The sequence below is a fragment of the Hylobates moloch genome, unplaced genomic scaffold, assembly GCF_009828535.3.
Source record: "Hylobates moloch isolate HMO894 unplaced genomic scaffold, HMol_V3 SCAFFOLD_11, whole genome shotgun sequence".
NCBI lineage: Eukaryota > Metazoa > Chordata > Mammalia > Primates > Hylobatidae > Hylobates > Hylobates moloch.
In genome coordinates this window covers 76,069,378-76,093,688 of record NW_026652286.1, presented here as the reverse complement: position 1 = coordinate 76,093,688, position 24,311 = coordinate 76,069,378, and the positions used below count along the sequence as shown (strand labels likewise).

Below are 24,311 nucleotides of genomic sequence, written 5' to 3'. Positions count from 1 at the left end.
CTTATGGTTCAAGAAATAGATTGATAATTAATATAAATACTAGACTACAATAGCAAGATAAATATAAAAAGCTGGAAACATTTTAGTCAAGAAATATTAATAAAAATTTAACTAATACAAAAATATATGTGTCAAGACAGTCCTGAAATCCAGATCTTTGTGGAATTATTCAATATACTGAAATTTTCAAAATTATATAACATGTAACAAAATTTAATCGTAAGTTACTTTGTTCTATCTTTTAAGAGGAAGAGTTATGTGGAAATATTTCCCATTTTGTGAAGACCAAATAATAATGGAATAACAATCCGCTATCTCAAAATTTCTCGAGAAAAAGTCAAATATTTTAAAAATATCCAATATAAATCATCTTCAATCCAGACACAAAAATAAAAGAGAAAGGAGAGGAAAAAAAACTAGGTACACATAATATTTATTTTCTCACTTATCAAATTTCAGAACTGTAGACATCAAAAATAATATTTAGGAACAATTTCTTGTTGAGGTTTTGAATCTACGGAGGTTAAAAAAAAAACTTGTCAAAATCACTGATATAGATTACCAATAATTTTCAGGAGATGAAGTAAAAGGAGTTCTGAGGCTTGCTAAGCTATGAATCTTATTTTCAGGATTCTTTCTAGAATATATATTACTAAAAAATATTTTCTTAAATTATTTTTATTGTATACAAAAGTTAGTATTATTGGTAGTATTAAGCCAAATACTCAATAGTCTACTTCAGTATTATGTATAACAGACAAATAGATAAATAATATAATATACAGCCCAAAGTCCTTTTAAAGTGTGATAACATATAAATTAACAATAAAACCAATCAATCACTACTTTCCTTGCTTGTGAAGAGATTTCCAGTTGCAAATAGCTAACAACAAAGTAAAGCTGATAGATAATATAGAATGGAAAATCAGCAAATAAAGCATAATGCAATTATTGACAGTGGAACAAAGGTGGTGAAGGCTATGATTGATTTAGGAATCATGAGTACACAATGTTTTGTTCACAACCTTCCATTGTATCTTCAGAAATAATAAAAAATTTTGATAGGTGGGATTTATTGACAACAGCAGAAAAACTGTCAATCATTTCTTCTTCTTTACCAAAAACAAAAGTATATGGCATGCAAGACATTTAGCAACTCTCTTGTTATATATTAATAATGTATGTTCAAACAAGATTAAGAGAAGCCTTTAAATGGCAAAAAAGCGGCTCATAAATCAAGGAAAGCATTGAAACAATATTTTGCAACTAAGGGTACCAGCATAGGAGATATTACTAACAATCACTGGTTACATGCAGGGAAAAATTGTTTGCTAGCCCTCGCTGATTCTTCAAGAAACCAAATTTGTCATAAGAGTTTATTCTCTGCATGTTTTCTGCTGTAAAGATACTCTTATTCTACTCCAGGAAGCTGCTAAAATTGGTATGCATGTGATGAAAGGTGCAATGCAGATAGAAATTCAGGAAAGATTTTGTTATCTTCAAAGCCAATTATGTTGCTATATTGTCAAATTTCTAGAACCAAGATTTATCTTCTGCAAGCAGTACAAATAGCATGTTTTGTCAGATTGCTTCTATAAAACTGTATATCACTGTAGACCATAGAGTACTGTTTAGTATTCCAAATGTGCAAGATAGTTGGCCATACGAAGGATTTATCAGCTGTTACTGCTGGGAAATTACTGTCCCTGTGCAAAATTTGACTCTTAACATTTTGTAATACTATTGCTATAGTAAAAGCTTTATTTTTCTGAATACAATTTCAGATATGTACCCTAAGTTCATTCTGTGATGGTGATAACCCAACTTAAAGCTTGGCCATATATTAATCTTTAATTTCAAGATTTTGACCAAATTACTTTGATATAATTCTAATATTAACATATTTATTTGTTTGCTATCTCCTTCACTAAAATGTAGTAATTCCTGTTCACAGGAATTTCATGTTTTCTCACTACAGTGTATTTCTTCAACTTAAGAACAGTGGCTGGCATATAATAGAAGCTCAATAAATATTCACCAGATGAATAAACTAATAAATATATACTTATTCACATATATGAATAAAAAACATCCACAGGTTTCTCTTCTGGGTATATATATATACATATATATATATATACAAAAATGGGGATGCTGGAGGTTTTAAAGCCACATATAGACTTTTTCAACTTTGTTTATTTATATAAGTCTTCTATGAATAATTTTACTGAGTACTTGCTGTGTGTGAAACACCATATCAAGGACTAGGAAAGTTACTGAGTTAGGAAAATAATACACTCTTCCAGGAATGCAGAATATGGTAGCAGAACCTTCCAAAATACAGTAAGACACCTCAAAAATGAGTGAAAACCTAACAATGTAATTATAATAAATTGCTTTTTACATTTGAGATCTTAAGAGAAAATAAAACACTTCAAATGTTAAGATTGTGGAAGTATAAAGTTAAACCATAACATTTATGGGTAGATTTAGATAGAAGCCAAAAATCTCTAAATAGGTAATGAAATACTACAAAATATATCTCAGGAAGCTATATCTTGATGATTGGAAAAAAGAGATTCATGCCAATTTGCTTGAGAATAAATAACCTTATATTTGGAGTCATTTATTTATTCAACAAATATTTACTGAAAAGCCTATTTGTACAAGTTACTGCCTACATGCTTGGATGGGGCAGTAAACAGATAAAAATCTCTGCCCTTATGAAGCTTCCTTTTCAGTGGAAGAATACACAGAAACTTTTAAAAATAAATAGGTTATGATATACAGAGTATTAGACTAAGATATAGACCACGGAGAAAAATAAAGATAGAAAAGAGCGTAAGACATATTGGGGGTGGGGTGGGGGTTACAATTTGAAACCAGATGGTCAGGGAAGTCCTCACTGAAAAGGTGACATTTGGAGGGTGGAGCCAAGATGGCCGAATAGGAACAGCTCCGGTCTCCAGCTCCCAGCCCCAGCGACACAGAAGACGGATGATTTCTGCATTTCTGCTTGAGGTACCGGTTTCATCTCACTAGGGAGTGCCTAACAGTGGGTGCAGGACAGTCGGTGAAGCGCACTGTGCACGAGCCGAAGCAGGGCGAGGCATTACCTCACTCAGGAAGCGCAAGGGGTCAGGGAGTTCCCTTTCCTAGTCAAAGAAAGGGGAAACAGACGGCACCTGGAATATCGGGTCAGTCCCACCCCAATACTGCGCTTTTCCAACGGGCCTGGAAAACGGCACACTAGGAGATTGTGTCCCGCACCTGGCTCGGAGGGTCCTGTGCCCACGGAGTCTCGCTGATTGCTAGCACAGCAGTCTGAGATCAAGCTGCAAGGCAGCAGCGAGGCTGGGGGAGGGGCGCCCGCCATTGCCCAGGCTTGCTTAGGTAAACAAAGCAGCCAGGAAGCTCGAACTGGGTGGAGCCCACCACAGCTCAAGGAGGCCTGCCTGCCTCTATAGGCTCCACCTCTGGGGGCAGGGCACAGACAAACAAAAACTCAGCAAGAATCTCCACAGACTTAAAGGTCCCTGTCTGACTGACAGCTTTGAAGAGAGTAGTGGTTCTCCCAGCACGCAGCTGGAGATCTGAGAACGGACAGACTGCCTCCTAAAGTGGGTCCCTCACTCCTGAGCAGCCTAACTGGGAGGCACCCCCCCAGTAGGGACAGACTGACACCTCATTCAACCGGGTACTCCTCTGAGACAAAACTTTCAGACGAACTATCAGACAGCTGAATTTGTGGTCTCACGAAAATCCGCTGTTCTGCAGCCACCGCTGCTGCCACCCAGCCAAACAGGGTCTGGAGTGGACCTCTAGTAAACTCCAACAGACCTGCAGCTGAGGGTCCTGTCTGGTAGAAGGAAAACTAACAAACAGAAAGGACATCCACACCAAAAACCCATCTGTACATCACCATCATCAAAGACCAAAAGTAGATAAAACCACAAAGATGGGGAAAAAACAGAACAAAAAAACTGGAAACTCTAAAAAACAGAGCACCTCTCCTCCTCCAAAGGAACACAGTTCCTCACCAGCAACGGAACAAAGCTGGATGGAGGATGACTTTGATGAGTTGAGAGAAGAAGGCTTCAGACGATCAAACTACTCTGAGCTACGAGAGGAAATTCAAAACAATAGCAAAGAAGTTAAAAACTTTGAAAAAATATTAGAAGAATGGATAACTAGAATAACCAATGGAGAGAAGGGCTTAAAGGAGCTGATGGAGCTGAAAGCCAAGTTTCGAGAACTACGCGAAGATTGCAGAAGCCTCAGTAGCAGATGCGATCAACTGGAAGAAAGGGTATCGCTGATGGAAGATGAAATGAATGAAATGAAGAGAGAAGGGAAGTTTAGAGAAAAAACAATAAAAAGAAATGAACAAAGCCTCCGAGAAATTTGGGATTATGTGAAAAGACCAAACCTACGTCTGATTGGTGTACCTGAAAATGATGGGGAGAATGGAACCAAGTTGGAAAACACTCTGCAAGATATTATCCAGGAGAACTTCCCCAATCTAGCAAGGCAGGCCAGCATTCAGATTCAGGAAATACAGAGAACGCCACAAAGATACTCCTCGAGAAGGGCAACTCCAAGACACATAATTGTCAGATTCACCAAAGTTGAAATGAAGGAAAAAATGTTAAGGGCAGCCAGAGAGAAAGGTCGGGTTACCCACAAAGGGAAGCCCATCAGACTAACAGCTGATCTCTCAGCAGAAACTCTACAAGCCAGAAGAGAGTGGGGGCCGATATTCAACATTCTTAAAGAAAAGAATTTTCAACCCAGAATTTGCTATCCCGCCAAACTAAGCTTCATAAGTGAAGGAGAAATAAAATACTTTACAGACAAGCAAACGCTGAGTGATTTTGTCACCACCAGGCCTGCCCTAAAAGAGCTCCTGAAGGAAGCACTAAACATGGAAAGGAACAACCGGTTCCAGCCACTGCAAAAACATGCCAAATTGTAAAGACCATCGAGGCTAGGAAGAAACAATAGCAACTAACGAGCAAAATAACCAACTAACATCATAATGACAGGATCAGATTCACACATAACAATATTAACGTTAAATGTAAATGGGCTAAATGCTCCAATCAAAAGACACAGACTGGCAAACTGGATAAGGAGTCAGGACCCATCAGTGTGCTGTATTCAGGAAACCCATCTCACGTGCAGAGACACACATAGACTCAAAATAAAGGGATGGAGGAAGATCTATCAAGCAACTGGAAAACAAAAAAAGGCAGGGGTTGCAATCCTAGTCTCTGATAAAATAGACTTTAAACCAACAAAGATCAAAAGAGACAAAGAAGGCCATTACATAATGGTAAAGGGATCAATTCAACAAGAAGAGCTAACTATCCTAAATATATATGCACCCAACACAGGAGCACCCAGATTCATAAAGCAAGTCCTCAGTGACCTACAAAGGGACTTAAACTCCCACACAATAATAATGGGAGATTTTAACACCCCACTGTCAACATTAGACAGATCAATGAGACAGAAAGTTAACAAGGATATCCAGGAATTGAACTCAGCTCTACATAAAGTGGACCTAATAGACATCTACAGAACTCTCCACCCCAAGTCAACAGAATATACATTTTTTTCAGCACCACACCACACCTATTCCAAAATTGACCACATAGTTGGAAGTAAAGCTCTCCTCAGCAAATGTAAAAGAACAGAAATTATAACAAACTGTCTCTCAGACCACAGTGCAATCAAACTAGAACTCAGGATTAAGAAATTCACTCAAAACCGCTCAACTACATGGAAACTGAACAACCTGCTCCTGAATGACTATTGGGTACATAATGAAATGAAGGCAGAAATAAAGATGTTCTTTGAAACCAACGAGAACAAAGATACAACATACCAGAATCTCTGGGACACATTCAAAGCAGTGTGTAGAGGGAAATTTATAGCACTAAATGCCCACAAGAGAAAGCAGGAAAGATCCAAAATTGACACCCTAACATCACAATTAAAAGAACTAGAAAAGCAAGAGCAAACACATTCAAAAGCTAGCAGAAGGCTAGAAATAACTAAAATCAGAGCAGAACTGAAGGAAATAGAGACACAAAAAACCCTTCAAAAAATTAATGAATCCAGGAGCTGGTTTTTTGAAAAGATCAACAAAATTGATGGACCGCTAGCAAGACTAATAAAGAAGAAAAGAGAGAAGAATCAAATAGATGCAATAAAAAACGAAAAAGGGGATATCACCACCGATCCCACAGAAATACAATCTACCATCAGAGAATACTACAAACACCTCTATGCAAATAAACTAGAAAATCTAGAAGAAATGGATAAATTCCTCGACAAATACACCCTCCCAAGACTAAACCAGGAAGAAGTTGAATCTCTGAATAGACCAATAACAGGTTCTGAAATTGTGGCAATAATCAATAGCTTACCAACCAAAAAGAGTCCAGGACCTGACGGATTCACAGCTGAATTCTACCAGAGGTACAAGGAGGAACTGGTACCATTCCTTCTGAAACTATTCCAATCGATAGAAAAAGAGGGAATCCTCCCTAACACATTTTATGAAGCCAGCATCGTCCTGATACCAAAACCTGGCAGAGACATAACCAAAAAAGAGAATTTCAGACCAATATCCTTGATGAACATTGATGCAAAAATCCTCAATAAAATACTGGCAAACCGAATGAAGCAGCACATCAAAAAGCTTATCCACCATGATCAAGTGGGCTTCATCCCTGGGATGCAAGGCTGGTTCAACATACGCAAATCAATAAATGTAATCCAGCATATAAACAGAACCAAAGACAAAAACCACATGATTATCTCAATAGATGCAGAAAAGGCCTTTGACAAAATTCAACAACCCTTCATGCTAAAAACTCTCAATAAATTAGGTATTGATGGGACGTATCTCAAAATAATAAGAGCTATCTATGACAAACCCACAGCCAATATCATACTGAATGGGCAAAAACTGGAAGCATTCCCTCTGAAAACTGGCACAAGACAGGGATGCCCTCTCTCACCGCTCCTTTTCAACATAGTGCTGGAAGTTCTGGCCAGAGCAATCAGGCAGGAGAAGGAAATAAAGGGTATTCAACTAGGAAAAGAGGAAGTCAAATTGTCCCTGTTTGCAGATGACATGATTGTATATCTAGAAAACCCCATTGTCTCAGCCCAAAATCTCCTTAAGCTGATTAGCAACTTCAGCAAAGTCTCAGGATACAAAATCAATGTACAAAAATCACAAGCATTCTTGTACACCAATAACAGACAAACAGAGAGCCAAATCATGAGTGAACTCCCATTCACAATTGCTTCAAAGAGAATAAAATACCTAGGAATCCAACTTACAAGGGATGTGAAGGACCTCTTCAAGGAGAACTACAAACCACTGCTCAATGAAATAAAAGAGGATACAAACAAATGGAAGAACATTCCATGCTCATGGGTTGGAAGAATCAATATGGTGAAAATGGCCATACTGCCCAAGGTCATTTATAGATTCAATGCCATCCCCATCAAGCTACCAATGACTTTCTTCACAGAATTGGAAAAAACTACTTTAAAGTTCATATGGAACCAAAAAAGAGCCCGCATCGCCAAGTCAATCCTAAGCCAAAAGAACAAAGCTGGAGGCATCACGCTACCTGACTTTAAACTATACTACAAGGCTACAGTAACCAAAACAGCATGGTACTGGTACCACAACAGAGACATAGATCAATGGAACAGAACAGAGCCCTCAGAAATGATGCCGCATAGCTACAACTATCTGATCTTTGACAAACCTGACAAAAACAAGAAATGGGGAAAGGATTCCCTATTTAATAAATGGTGCTGGGAAAACTGGCTAGCCATATGTAGAAAGCTGAAACTGGATCCCTTCCTTACACCTTATACAAAAATTAATTCAAGATGGATTAAAGACTTTTATATGTTAGATCTAAAACCATTAAAATCCTACAAGAAAACCTAGGCAATACCATTCAGGACATAGGCGTGGGCAAGGACTTCATGTCTAAAACACCAAAAGTAATGGCAACAAAAGCCAAAATCGACAAATGGGATCTCATTAAACTAAAGAGCTTCTGCACAGCAAAAGAAACTATCATCAGAGTGAACAGGCAACCTACAGAATGGGAGAAAATTTTTGCAACCTACTCATCTGACAAAGGCTAATATCCAGAATCTACAATGAACTCAAACAAATTTACAAGAAAAAAACAACCCCATCAAAAAGTGGGCAGAGGACATGAACAGACACTTCTCAAAAGAAGACATTTATGCAGCCAAAAAACACATGAAGAAATGCTCATCATCACTGGCCATCAGAGAAATGCAAATCAAAACCACAGTGAGATACCATCTCACACCAGTTAGAATGGCCATCATTAAAAAATCAGGAAACAACAGGTGCTGGAGAGGATGTGGAGAAATAGAACACTTTTACACTGTTGGTGGGACTGTAAACTAGTTCAACCATTGTGGAAGTCAGTGTGGCGATTCCTCAGGGATCTCGAACTAGAAATACCATTTGACCCAGCCATCCCATTACTGGGTATATACCCAAAGGACTATAAATCATGGTGCTATAAAGACACATGCACACGTATGTTTATTGCGGCACTATTCACAATAGCAAAGAGTTGGAACCAACCCAAATGTCCAACAACGATAGATTGGATTAAGAAAATGTGGCACATATACACCATGGAATACTATGCAGCCATAAAAAATGATGAGTTCGTGTCCTTTGTAGGGACATGGATGAAACTGGAAAACATCATTCTCAGTAAACCATCGCAAGGACAAAAAACCAAACACCGCATGTTCTCACTCATAGGTGGGAATTGAACAATGAGAACTCATGGACACAGGAAGGGGAACATCACACTCCGGGGACTGTTGTGGGATGGGGGGTGGGGGGAGGGACAGCATTAGGAGATACACCTAATGCTAAATGACGAGTTAATGGGTGCAGGAAATCAACATGGCACATGGATACATATGTAACAAACCTGCACATTGTGCACATGTACCCTAAAACCCTAAAGTATAATAATAAAAAAAAAAAAAAAAAAAAAAGAAAAGGTGACATTTGAGCGAAGACCTGAAGGAGGTAAGGAAGCTTCCTTGTACATATCCGGGGGACAGCATTCCAAGGAGAGGAAGCAGCAAGGGTAAAGGCCATGAGAGGGAGCGTGCCAGGTGTGTTCACTGAAAAGCAAGACCAGTATGGCTAGCACAGAGTAAATGAGGTAGAAAACTAGGAAAGAAAAGCAGAGAGATAATGGGGCTTCACCTTAAAGAAACTTGTAGGCTGTTGTAAGGATTTTGATACTCGAGATGAGATGACTAGTCATGGGGATATTTCCAAGAGAGGAGTGATGTAACCTGAGCGGCGCTTTAACATCGGAACATTTGAGATTGCGTGGTTGAGAACCAATAAGAATGGGAACAAGGGTTGAAGCAGGACTCTAGTTAGACAGCTGCATTCACAATGACTTCAATCAAGGTAGTGGTAGTACAGATAGTAAAAGGTACCTCTGAATGTATTTTGAATGCAGAGAAAATATGACTTTGTGGTAGACTGGATGTAAAGTGTGAGAGGAGAGAAGTCAACAATGATTCCAAAAATTTTAGACTGAACTACCCCCTGGGGAACAGGGGATAGCACTAAGTGGTTCTAGATTGCAGTACTTCTGCTATTTGCTCAAATACTTCCTTTAATGATTTGTTGTTGTTGCTTATTTAGTTGTCTATTTTCCTGATAAGCTTTAATGACAGTCTATATGTCATGCTAAGTGGTATTTACTAATAACAATAATTAATGCTATTTATTGCTTAGATCTCCCCAAACTTCAAGGTGCCTAATAGCTGATATAAATAACAAAATTCTGTCATAAGAATGAAGGGTGGCAGGATTTGGTAGTAGAGCAATGTACCAGCCACTGGCTTGAGTTCGGCAAAAAAAACTGAGTGGAGTTCAAGAATTCACTGTGGATCCTAAAACTAAAGACATGAAACTGAAGCAGAAGTTTCAAATGAACTGTAAGTATTAATGGCAAACCTTAATGCTAATTTAACACACAGCACTCCCAAGTTTGCTTTTCAATGGAAGCATAATGGGGGAGATACTTAGGAGTCCATTAAACATTTCTAGAATATTGGGTCTATTTAGCATAACCAAGTATAACTAGGTGATGGTGATAAAGATCTCTCTATATATCCTGGCTTGGATATAGAAATCAACACATGAGCAGGGCTGGAATAAAAATTGCAGGCGTACAGTCAAGGGATCCAACTATGAGTAGTTGAGAAAACTAGGATAAAGGAAGCAAACCAAGGGTGACAATGTAAGATTTACAAACAGGGTAGAGAGCACGCTAGAATTTAGAATGATCATCACAGAAGAATCAGAATATATCGCTGTAAGGGATACACTACAAGCCAAAGGGAAAACACAGAGGGGAAATCAGGAACACAAGAAACTCTTTGAACATGTTATTTCTGAAGAAAAGACAGAAAAATCTGAAGCCAGGGAAATAATTCTAAGTTCCCCAAAGAGAATAATCTGTCTAGTCCATTCATTTGTTAATTCCTTTGTTCATTCATTCAGCAGACAGTAGATAGATAGGTATTGGAAATATAGTGGAATTTTTTTTTTTGAGATCTTTGCTCTAAAGGATCTTATAGAAACCAGAGAGTGAATGCCAGGCTGCCTGCAAGACTCTCTGTGGCTCAGGTTCCTTGGATACCTAGGGGATCTATAGCTCTCTCTAAATTAACAGTATTCAGAGGAGTCTTAAACCTTTTGCCACAAAGTAGACTAAGACTCTCTCCATACTGCAGCTAAAACACTCCCTTTAAAACATAAACTTTCCTTCTTAAAATCCTGCAATGGTTACCTTTTGTCCTTAGGATAAAATATAATTCCTTAATACATTATCATGATTTGGCCCCTCTTGCCCTCCAGCCTGAACACCTCTCCTTGCAATCTATGCTCTGCTTTTAGTTACTTGAAACCACAATGCTTACTTTTTATTAATATTTTTTACAAAATTTCAATAACTTTGGTATAACACAATACTTACCCTTGGTATCAGACTCTGTTCTGCCTTCTGATACATTCTTTCGTCTCATCCTCATCTGGTTTATTCCTACTCAGTTCTCAGCTTAGGCATCACTTCTCTGACCCCTTCTAGGTTAAATGGTGCTATTTGCTTCTGTAATACTGTACTTCCTTAATCACTCTTCTCTTACTGTTGTTTATTCAGTTCTATCTTTCCGATAAGTTGTAAGGATAGTTCCTGGAGAACAAGATGTATGTCTATTTTGTTTACCACTCTATATTCAGCAACCTCACACAGTCTTTGGCACCAGGAAAGTATTAATCACATTTGCGGAATTATCTTTTTTTAAGAGGCAAGGTCTCATTGTTGCCCAGGCTGGACTTGAACTCTTGGGCTCAAGGGATCCTCTTGCCTCAGTCTCCTGTCACTGGAACTACAGGCACATGCTACTGCGCCCAGCTTACATTTATAGAACTTTTATTGATAAAATGATAAATGAATGAATATAAGATCTATGAGGCAGTTATTGTATCTACTTACTAACCATGATATCTCCAGTACTTCACACAGGGTCTAGAATAAAGTAGCTGCTTATTATATTTTTCACTGAATGAATGAATGAATGCTACCTTTGACCCAAGTCAGTCTTACCTTATTTGCACAAAACCCCTGTAATAAACTGGCACGATATATGACACCCTCAATAGTTTTTTCTCTTTTCCCATAAACTATGCCTCAAAATGCAAGACCCTAAAATGTTAAACTATAGCTGGATCTGGGCTCAACCTGCTATATATCTGTTTGGATTGAGTCTCATCATTGTGCTTTCTTAAGAAACCAAAAGGTGCCATTTTCACAGATCCTTGCAAATAGTACTTCTAATTTTCCCTGCCCACCCAGTTTTCCATCCTTTGTTTTCCAACTAGGTAGTTACATTGTTCTCCAAGTATCACAAGCTGCTCTGGATATGTACTTGTGAAACAGAGAAGGCACAGATGAAAACAAGGGATCTATCGGGCCCTTGAATAGATGAAAAGCAAATCCCAAATATTAAAGGTTACCTCAGGGAAATGGATATCTATATATATTTATAATTTAAAAAGATATTAAGCCGGGAAAATAAAACAATATAAAAAATATCCCCAAGTGGTTGTGGAAGAAATAGTGCATATTCCCTGGTTGGAAGGATGAAAGGTAAGCTATGGTCAGTCCTGAGCATTATCTTGAGGGTTAGGAGGGTATTTTATCACTACAATTAAGGCTAAATGCCTTATAAAGCTTTTAAGAAAATTACACAGTAGAAAAGTGTTCAGTTTTGATGACCAGTTTTTCATCAGTTTTTATGACCAGTTATGAATATATGAATAACCATGCAAGAAAATTACAATAATTCATGTAAAATTGTTTTAAAGATTAATTATAGTACCACTGACATATTTATCATTATAAACACATAGCATAATTATTAAGTGTACTTACATAGTATAATATAGGCTACCATTCATGGCAAGTTTAAAGTCCCTGTCCTTTTAAAAATAATTTAAAGGAAACAGTACTGAAAAGTACATGAAGTGGTAAATTATTACAGCCATGCAATTATACAACAAACTTCAGAGCATTTCTATACTTTTCTAAGATCACTAATAGATTTTCTCCCTTTCTTCCTTCCAGCATTTAGTGATAGATTATGTCCAGGCATATACATAGCAGATAGACATAAAGATGACTAAATCAGAGTCCCTGCCAGATTCTTCTCTACCTGCTAATTTTAACCTCATATCCAGATCTAGTACTTTTTTTCCCTTCAACAATCCTACAATCCAGAGAACTGGTTATAATAGAAGCCAAACAATTGCTCAGATCAGTCCTGGTGCCTTCAAAGGAGTCCCAATTGTAGGCTGGCAAACAGAGTAAGAAGAGATGAAGAGATGAAAAGACAGAAGAACAAGGGAAGACCCCCTGGAGGAGGTCTCTAAAGAGAGGAGAACAGACAGAATCAGTACACAGGTCTAGGGATGAGCTTTCAATTTCATAAGGTCAACTTTTATACTAGAACAAAGATGATGAAGATGGCTTCAAAGAAATTTGTAGATGAGAGAGAAGGGCAGGAATTTTCAAGTGGTCATATCTCACAGCTTGAATTTTCTCTATGAAGTAAAACATAAGGTGCTCTGCTAAGGAAAAGAGGGGTCAGTGACAGAATGGAGTCTTCAAGAAAGATTGAAGAACATCACTGTGGAATACAGGAGCAGTGCTCAGGGCCCATGCACTGTATCTGAACTGTATCTGAAGTGTACACTGTACACTGTATCTGAAGTTTCGGTAGCAGAGCTCAGCAGCTGGCATATAGACAGATACTAATCCAAGTTAAATGGTTTTTGGAAAGGATGAAGCATAAAGAAAAGTGAGTTAGGATACTGAAGGTGCTAGAAAGAGAATATAGTTATATGCCACAAATAGAAGGCTGAATCGGACAAGAATCAGGAAAGAAAGTGACAGACTGAGAAAACTGAACAGGAAGAGACTGGAAAGTCAAGAGAATACAAAATTGAGAATGAAATGTGGCTGTTGTCAAAGAATAACATGTATGCTTAGGGGTTCAAAGGTGGAGCAGGGATGAGTGATGACAAATGTGAACAGGTTTGTGGATTTTTTTAAAAAAAACATGGATGAAGGGTGCTGCATTGAGACGATCAAATTATTCATGTGATGGTAGAAGTTAATGTGGTTAAAACAAAAGGCTCTTTTGTGAAGCTGGTACAAGAAGCAGAGGAAGACAGTGGAAAATCCACAAAGGTACCTTGTTTGCATCAACTAACCTGTATCATTTACTATTCCTTAAAAATACACTCTTTCTCTGTCTATACTATTATTCTATTTTCCTGAAGTTACCTGATTAGTTTATTCTGAAGAAACTTGATCAATTTGAAGAAAACTTCTTTAAAGCAACTCCCCATAGGGAGCTCCCTAAGGCAAACTAGTCACAGTGATGATTCAGTGTCAGTTACCGTCTATGTGATCCATCTGTACTAAAATTGTAAATTTTTCTCTAAATTCTCAAAAATGATGAAAAGCCACAGTAAAGCAGAAAGCACATATTTTGTAAAAAAAAAAAAAAAAATACAACAGTGCTATACAAAAATAACAAATGGTAGAATAATGAATATATGATGTTTTATGTGCAAAATCAAAATGTAATTCTCACTAGTGATTAGCACAATGGTTATCTCTATAATACAATAGCCACACAGTCAGACAACCCACTTAGTAAATAATTTAGGCATACCTGTATTGCAAGGGCACGGGCAACAAGACCTCTCAGGTATTGTAAGGGATCTTCTGGGCCTTCCCACTTGCTCTGCCATGCGAGAGGACACTGCAATTTAAAAAGGTTCAAAATTAAGTTTGTGTATATGATACTACATATAAAAGACTACTAACACTAGTGTGATGGAGAAAAATTTGGGCATAAATCACATATACATATGAAATTCATTTCATTAAGATATGTCTGTTTTTCTTTGATCTCATTAAATTGAATAGTAGAGATAACATGAATTAATGTTTCTCTAAAAGGAAGAAAAGTACAAGTTCCTGAAAGAATAACAAGATGAACTTAAACTGGCATATAAAAAATAGTCAACCATGTTTTCTTAAACAATATTTACTGCAAATGAAACTCAAATTAAATTTGACAAATTCATTTTATAAGTGGTAAAGATTAAAAAACAACCAGCTTTGGTCCCTACAGAATTTTTTAAAACTATAAATAGAGCAGTATAATGGAAACTTTATTCCTCAAACCACATCGAGACATATGAAACAAACAGAAAAAAATAAAAAGGAGTACACGAAATTAAAAATAAATAAAACCCCTCTAACAATAGCTGCCTTACAAAAGTTACCTTTCTAATATTTGACCTTCCAATAAAGGCATTCTCCATTAATGCAGACTCTTCACAAGTATTCTTGTAAGGTCATGTTCATTATAATATACCTTTTTGGTGAAGGTTTTCTGGATTTCCTAATATTTTATAAATATCACACAAACTTCTCAACATATTATTTTTCTGAAGTGTGGTAATAGGGAGAGAACGTCAATTTTATACCCCCAAACACTGTCTGATTACATAGTTAAGAAGCTACTATGGGCTAGAATATATCAACAATGTATAGAAAATGGTAATTGTAAGACAACCAAATTTAGAGTAGAAGAGGACCTTAGAAAACATCGAATCCCTTTACTTTATAGGAATAAAGTAAGCCTTCTTAGGAATGTGATAAGTGCCAGAACTTTGATCTAAAACAGGTGTAGTTATTTTGAAACACAACTGCAAATCCTTTGACACTTTGGCTCTTGAGACTTGAGGTCTGTGCTCCTCTCTTCCAGTACAGAGGAAGTGATACTATGCCAGTTTCCAAGTCTAGGCTATAAAAAATTGGTTGCTTATATTTCCTGCCTTTTGAGACTTTTAATCTTAGAAGCCAGTTACCATGCTGTGGAGCCCAAACTGTCTTTGGAGAGGCCCATGTGGAGGTGAACAGAGACCCCCAGCTCTCAGCCGGCACCAACTTGCTAACCATGAGTGAGCTGTGTGAAGGAGACAAGCTTCCTCTACCAAGCCCTAGTACATTTCAGACTTTTAAGCTAAAAATAAATGATTTTTTAAAAACATTATTTTAAGCCAGTAAGTTTTGGTGAGATTTGTTCTGCAGCAAGACAACCAATAACGATTTTGATACACCAGAGGTGGGGTGCTGTCTTAAGAAAATCCTCAGTCATACCGCATTGGACTTGAGACTAAGTAGTGGGCTGAAGCTGGAGGGATCTTTAGGAGAATGTAAGTGAAAACTTAAAAGGACTTCTAGGAGAATACTAGAGGAAGCCTATGTATGGAGCTTTGAGGACTTAAAAAAAATAAAATAAAAAGGAAGGAAAAATCTCAGACAACCCTCTGTTAAACAATAGGGCTTCGATAAATCTTAAGGGTGCTGTCCCACAGCTGATGCGAAAGGCTTATCTTGAAAAGATTTGTGGTTGTGGTTTTTGTCTAATGGAGTGAATCTCAGTGAGATTCATAGGAAACTCCCAGTTTTAGAAAAACTGTTCTGGTGTAAACTATCAGTTTAGGATTACAGGGTTAGGAGAGGGTGCAATTCAAAGAGAACCTTGATCCAGGGCTTCTATGGGCAGGAAGCAGACTGAGAAAACCACTCAGCTGCAAACATGAGCTACATCTTATTGAAATGTGTGGCTAATTCAGAGGTTAGAATCCAGAGCTCAAAGGGTAAAGCCAAGAGCAATTAATCACTCCTAGGAAACAATACAAAATTCGAATAAAGGAACTGGAAACATGAACTTCCTTGGATTTCAGAATTGCTAAGGACATGTTACCCTCCCATTCTTCCTCCACCCTTTTTGAATAGGAATGTCTTTGCAGTTACCCTATGCCTGTCCTACCATTTTATATTGGTTTTAAAGGGAACAGGTAACTTGTCACTGTAGTTCACTGGCCTTTAGATGGGAACAATATTTATGCAGTTATTTTTGAGGAATCAAACCCAAAAAGCCTCATCCATACTTTCACCTGATTTAAATGACAATTTTATCCCTTTAGCCTTAGCCTGATCCTGTAATGAAATGAAACACGTGGAGGAGTTTGGGAGGAGACGGTTGTATTTTGCATGTGGGGAAATGTAAATAATTTCTGCCTAGAGGGCAGACTGTGGCAGTTTTTAAACATGACTCCTAAATTATTTGACACTCCTCTCACTCACAGTTGACCAACAGCCAGCCCATGAGTAACCTTGGAAGCTGAGCCTTGTGAGAAACCCCGAGCCAGAATACTCAGCTAAACCACACTTGGATTCTAGACCCACAGAAACTGTGATAGAATAAATTTGTATTGTTTTATGCCACTAAGCCTTAGGGCAATTTATTATTCATCTATAGATGGTTAAGAGAGTTACCAATATTATTACCAAGCGTAATTCATTAATTCAATAGATGTTTAAGTCATTATTCATCCATTCAGCAATTATTTACTATCTACAATGTGTACTATTAACATAAGGTCTTTGCTATTATGGAACTTACATTTTATAGCGAGATAGATAATATTTACCTATATAAAAAATATTTCATAGTGTTAAATATGTAGAGAATTAAAACATAATAGGTGATATAATAGAAATGATAATGATAGTGATACATGACATGAATAAAACAAATATAGTATTTAAAGAAAATTAAAAATCAATAAAGGAGATACAAAGCTGAAGTTCCTTGTGGTGCTTTATGAATAAATTATATATCATGTTATTGGAGTTTAGGGGGAAAAACTATTCAATAAAGGAAGTCTTTAAAAAAGAAGTAGCTATTAAGCTATGCCTTGAAAGTTGTGTTAGATTTGCACAAAGGTAAAAAGAGTTGCAGGAAATTTTTTTAAGCTAATATTTATTGGGTGCTTACTATGTGTTAGTAACTATGGTGAGTGCTTTATACATACCACCTCATACAGTCCTCAAAATAATCCTCAGAAGTGTACTATTAGGTAAGTGCAAAAGTAACTGCAGTTTTTACATTGTTAAAATTTGCTGTTTGATACTGAAATACATTCTTAAATAAATGTAGTTATGTTATAGATCATTTTAATGAGCATTTCTCACTTTTTTTTTTTGCTAATGACTTCTTGCTTGCTGTTTATGTTTATTTTAGACCATGGAAATGATGTTAGGCAAAAAGCACATTCGAGCGATTTTCTCATTTGAGTTCACAATGGGTCGTAAATCAGTGGAGACAACTGGCAACATCAACAACACATTTGGCCTAGGAACTACTAACGAACGTACAGTGCAGTGATGGTTCAAGAAGTTTTGCAAAGGAGATCCTTGAAGATGAGGACATAGTGGCCAGCTATCGGAAGTTAACAACAACCAGCTGAGAGCTATCGTCCAAGCTGATCCTCTTACAACTACAGGAGAAGCTGCAGAAGAACTCAACATCGACCATTCTATAGTCATTCAGCGTTTGAATCAAATTGGAGAGGTGATAAAAGCTTGATAAGAAGATGCCTCATGAGCTAACCAAAAATCATTGTTTTGAAGCGTTGTCTTCTCTTATTCTATGTAACAACAATGAACTATTTCTCAATCAGATTGTGATGTACAATCAAAAGTGGATTTTATATGACAACCAGCGATGATCAGCTCAGTGGCTGAATCAAGAAGCAGCTTCAAAACACCTCCCAAAGTCAACTTCCACCAAAAAAAAAGGTCATGGTTGCTGTTTGGTGCTCTGCTGGTGGTCTGATCCACTACAGTGTTCTGAACCCTGGCTTAACTATTACATCTGAGAAGTATGCTCAGCAAATAGCTGAGATGCATCAAAAACTGCAATACCTGCAGCCAGCATTGGTCAACAGAAAGGACCCAATTCTTCTCCACGACAGTGCCCCACCACAAGTTGCACAACCAATACTTCAAAAGTTGAATGAATTGGGCTACGAAGTTTTGCCTCATTCACCATATTCACCTGACCTCTTGCTAGCTGACTACCATTTCTTTAAGCATCTCAGTAACATTTTGCAGGGAAAACACTTCCACAATCAGCAGGATGCAGAAAATGCTTTCCAAGAGTTTGTCCAATCCCAAAGGACAGATTTTTATGTTACAGGAATAAACCAAGGTATTTCTTATTGGCAAAATGTGTTGATTGTAATGGTTCCTATTTTGGTTAATAAAGATGTCTCTGAGCCTAGTTATTAATATAATAACTTAAAATTCGTGGTCCAAAACCACAATTACTTTTGCACCAACTTAATATTATAATTTGCATTTTACAGAGGAGAAAATGTAGACGCAAAGAGAATGCATGTTCAAAAACCACAGAGCTGGCAAATGGCAGATCCAGGATGTAAACCCCCAGGTAACTTGGCTCTAGAGTCCATATCAGCACCAATACTATCTTTAATAGATCTAATATTTCTATAATTTATACATATTAAACCATTTGAGATTCAATATAAGATAATTATGTATTGGGAATTAAATTTATAATGATGGAGACATTAAGTCTTACAGTAAGTTTATTTAACTAATCTTAAAGTTTTTAATTTTTTTTAAACTAAATGATAGAGAAGTTGAATCCAGGTCTAAGCCTGAATGTAACCTCTTTTCCCCATTCCATGCATTTCATGAAGGATGTCACAAAAGCAGAACAGGTTGTAACCAGGGTGTTCATTTGTTAACTCACTCACTCTCAAATATCAATTAAGTGATTATGCAGCAAGTATGAGTAAATAGCTGCTATTTGCCAATCATTTGTTAACTGCTGAGGATAATAAGTCATAACACAATTCTTGTCTACAAAAGCTTATGATAGAGAGGGAAATCGAAAATAAAAGAGATGGCTGTGGACAATGAATTGAGCTCCCTAATAGCGATAAGCACTGTGATTGTGAACACGAAGGTAGAGTATATCAAATTCAAACTGCGTAGAATGGCAAGAGTTAGGAAAGGCTTTCTGGTGGAGATCATGCTTGATATGAGTCTCAAAAAGTAAATGAAGAGTCTTTTCCTGAGTATCTATAATAGTCAGGTAAAGACAGCAGGGAAAGGAAGAAGCATTAATAAGACATGAGAGAAATGGGCTGATGAATTAAGGATGACATCATAAAATTTGTGGTTGTTTATACTAAGGAATTTAAATTTTATCTGGAAAGCAATGGTAAAACTAAATTAACCTTTAAGCGACACAACAAATTTGAATTTTTTTAAAGATTACCCTAGTAGAAATGGGAAGAACATTAGGAAGATGAAACTGCAATCAGGGAGGTGAGTTAAGAATGTACGGTAATCAAGATTAAAGAAAGACTTAAATGTTAGACCTAAAACCACTAAAATCCTACAAGAAAACCTAGGCAATACCATTCAGGACATAGGCGGGGGCAAGGACTTCATGTCTAAAACACCAAAAGCAAGGGCAACAAAAGCCAAAATTGACAAATGGGATCTCATTAAACTAAAGAGCTTCTGCACAGCAAAAGAAACTACCATCAGAGTGAACAGGCAACCTACAGAATGGGAGAAAATTTTTGCAACCTACTCATCTGACAAAGGGCTAAAGAATGGGAGAAAATTTTTGCAACCTACTCATCTGACAAAGGGCTAATATCCAGAATCTACAATGAACTCAAACAAATTTACAAGAAAAAAACAAACAACCCCATCAAAAAGTGGGCAGAGGACATGAACAGACACTTCTCAAAAGAAGACATTTATGCAGCCAAAAAACACATGAAAAAATGCTCATCATCACTGGCCATCAGAGAAATGCAAATCAAAACCACAGTGAGATACCATCTCACACCAGTTAGAATGGCCATCATTAAAAAGTCAGGAAACAACAGGTGCTGGACAGGATGTGCAGAAATAGGAACACTTTTACACTGTTGGTGGGACTGTAAACTAGTTCAACCATTGTGGAAGTCAGTGTGGCGATTCCTCAGGGATCTAGAACTAGAAATACCATTTGACCCAGCCATCCCATTACTGGGTATATACCCAAAGGACTATAAATCATGCTGCTATAAAGACACATGCACACGTATGTTTATTGCGGCACTATTCACAATAACAGAGTTGGAACCAACCCAAATGTCCAACAACAATAGACTGGATTAAGAAAATGTGGCACATATACACCATGGAATACTATGCAGCCATAAAAAATGATGAGTTCATGTCCTTTGTAGGGACATGGCTGAAACTGGAAAACATCATTCTCAGTAAACTATCGCAAGGACAAAAAAACAAACACTGCATGTTCTCACTCATAGGTGGGAATTGAACAATGAGAACTCATGGACACAGGAAGGGGAACATCACACTCTGGGGACTGTTGTGGGGTGGGGTGAGGGGGGAGGGACAGCATTAGGAGATATACCTAATGCTAAATGACGAGTTAATGGGTACAGCACACCAACATGGCACATGTATACATATGTAACAAACCTGCACATTGTGCACATGTACCCTAAAACCTAAATAATAAAAAAAAAGAAAATACAAAAATTAAAAAAAAGAATGTACGGTAATATTCTAAATGTGAGTCAATGAAGAATCATGTGAAAATGAGAATAAGAAGGATAACGATAGCAAACACTTTTATAGCACTTATAGGTACAGGCACTGTTATATGTATTTTATCTACATTAAGACTGTTATATCTTATGCCAACCCTCTGAAGTGGGTATAATTATTACCATTTCAAATATCTGGAAACTGATGTAGAGAAAGGTTAAGTGACTTGCACAAAAAAACACTCTAGTACAATCTTGGATGTTTTAATTTCCACTCTAGAATCTTAATATGTTTATTGTATGAAACTTAAATGGCCATTTGTAGGAATTTTCCTCCCTTCTCTATTTAATGATGGAATTACTTGTACTACTAACAAATATCACTATCCCACTAGTAAAAATAATAGCTTCTTTCTCAAGTAGGAGTGCAATACCAGTAATCCATTATCTGCAGACTGTTGAAGTTAAACCAACATTGGATTTTAGGTTTTGAAAATGTCAGAAGAACTTTCATTTGATTCTAGCTTATCACAGTGCCTGAAACAGGGAGACAGCACTGTAATTGTAATTTATTTCAAACACTAGCAGTTGCACAAGGTTTTTATGATGTGTGAAAACAGACTCGGTTTACAATTTTAAGAAAGAGAAAGAAAAAATGCAGAGAGGTCACTGTAATTTCAACTTCATATGCAATGATTAACAATAGATACAATTTAAGATTATCACTAACTCCTACACTTGCCATAATTTACACTATGCAATTAACTGAAATAACTAAAACCTATTTCACATACATAATTAGAAATTTATATTTCAGAGGGATAAAGACAAGTTTCAGAGCAAAACAAAATTTAACAGTAAGAGAGCCCTTACTATCTATACTTAAGAGGAAGTACAACACGGACAATGAGTAATTTGTGATAAAAGAGCAGATTCTAGTTTAATCTTAACAAGACCTTTGTTCAGCTCCATGGGTATATCACAGTATTTGTGTAGCATTCATTTTTTTTTTTATCAGTACAGAAAAAGGATTATAAAATGGCACATGAGCAAACTAAGGACTTTCAGATCTAAAAGATTTAATTGATTCTTTTAAAACATAAATCATTTTTTGAATCTATTTTATGTTTTCCCTTCTCAAAGAGGATCTTCTATTGCTTTCTGTGAAAAACTAACCTCAGTTGTTTTTTGTTTTTTTTTTTTGAGACAGGGTCTCACTCTGTCACCCAGGCTGGAGTACAGTGGCATGATCATGGCTCACTGCAGCTTAGACTTCCCAAGCTCAGGTGGTCCTCCTACCTCAGTCTCCCGAGTAGCTGGAACTACAGGCACCCACCACCATACCTGGCTAATTTTTGTATTTTTTGTAGAGATGGGGTTTCTCCATGTTGCTGGTCTTGAACTCCTAAGCTCAAGTGATCTGTCCACCTTGGCATCCCAAAGTGCTAGGATTACAGGCATGAGCCACCGTGTGCAGCCAGGTTTTTTCAATTAAAAGAATAGAATGCTTGTTATCTTAAGAGATTACACTGTTATAAAAAGTTAGGAAGGTGGAAACAACCCACATCCATCAATGGATGAATGGATAAACAAAATGTGGCATATACATACAATGGAATATTATTCACCTTAAAAAAGAAAAAAAATTGACATATGCTTCAGCATGGATGTACCTTGAGGACATTATACATAGTGAGATAAGCCAGGGACACAAAGACAAACACTGTTATGATTCCACTTTAATGAGGTACCTGAAGTACCAGGATTCATAGAGACAGAAAGTAGATGGTGGTTGCCAAGGGCTGGGGAAGGGGTGAATAGGAGCTGTTGTTTATTTAATAGGACAGAGTTTCAGCTTTTCAAGATGAAGAGTTCTGGAAAGTAGCTGTATAGCAATGTCAATGTACTTTGCACTACTGAACTGTATACTTAAAAATGGTTAACACAGTAAATGTTGTGTCATGTATATTTTGTCAAAGTAAAATAAAAACTTCATTGGGAAAAGCTTAGGAAAGACTACTAATTTCCTTCTGTGAAGTTTTGCTAGCCACCACTGTATGTTAGATAGTTTTTGTTATTTATATTGAGCTCACTGAATATAGACTATGTACTATTCATTTTTCCTATCTCCAGAGCCTTGCATGATATAGAGAACCCATGGTAAGTGGGCAATAAATATTTGCTAAATGTTACTTATTACATCATCCAACTGCAAGCTTTTTCTTATCCAAACTCCTCCTTCCTCCTCTCTTTCAGATATTCTGAAAAAAAAAAAAAAAGAAAAAAGAAAAAACAGCTCATGTTATAGAGAGACCATATATCCATTTGATTAATGCTGCCTGTTGTCCCAGAGTTCCATTCAGGTAGCAAGCTGCTTTACTCTAACAGGGTCCTCAGATTAAAGGTTATGATTAATCTGGGTGTGTCTGTGAGGGTGTTTACAGAAGAGCTTAGTATTTGACACTGAATTATATATATACTTATATGTATATATGTATGCTTTTTATTTTTATATATTCATATTATAATCTGGTTCTGTTTCTTGGAAGAACTCGAGTACAGTGGAAAATGATAAATTCTACTCAAAATGTGTAGTTTTTAAAAAACTATTTAGTTAATATTTGCTATGGACTGAATGTGTATGTCCCCACAAGATGCATATGTTGAAATCTTAAGCCCCAAAGTGATAACATTAGGAGGTGAGGTCTTTGAGAAGTAATAAGCTCATGAGAATGGAGCAGCCCCTCGTGGTGGGATTAGTGCCCTTGTAAAAAGATATGAGAGGGCTTCTTTCTCTTTCTTCCCTCCATAGTGTGAAGATACAAGGAGAAGATGACTGTCTGTAAACTTTCATCAGACACCACCAGATCTGCCAGCCCTTTGATCTTGGACTTCCCAGCTTTCAGAACTGTGAGAAATGTCTGTTATTTAAGCTACCTAGTCTACAGTATTTTGTTGTGACAATTTGTCTAAGACAGTATTTGTCTTTTAAAATATGAACAGATTGTACTATTTACAGCATGGTATACATTAAGAATACTTATATAGTGAAGCTTAGCTCTGGGGAAGATGAAGGTAAGTTTATCATTAAATATGTTCAGCAAGTAGAATGATAATCTGTAACATTTCTTTCATCTAGTAAAACTAC

The 24,311-nt window shown here is 36.9% G+C and overlaps 1 protein-coding gene across 3 annotated transcripts in view; it reads right to left on the bottom strand.

The window, feature by feature from the left end:
* Positions 1–24,311, bottom strand: part of DYNC2H1 (dynein cytoplasmic 2 heavy chain 1) — a 388,044-nt gene that overhangs the window by 37,017 nt on the left and 326,716 nt on the right. For all 3 annotated transcript variants that reach the window (XM_032167257.2, XM_032167258.2, XM_058446233.1), the window contains one exon: positions 14,368–14,457. In XM_032167257.2, coding sequence (XP_032023148.1) covers positions 14,368–14,457 — 90 coding nt within the window. The remainder of the gene's footprint in view (positions 1–14,367; positions 14,458–24,311) is intronic.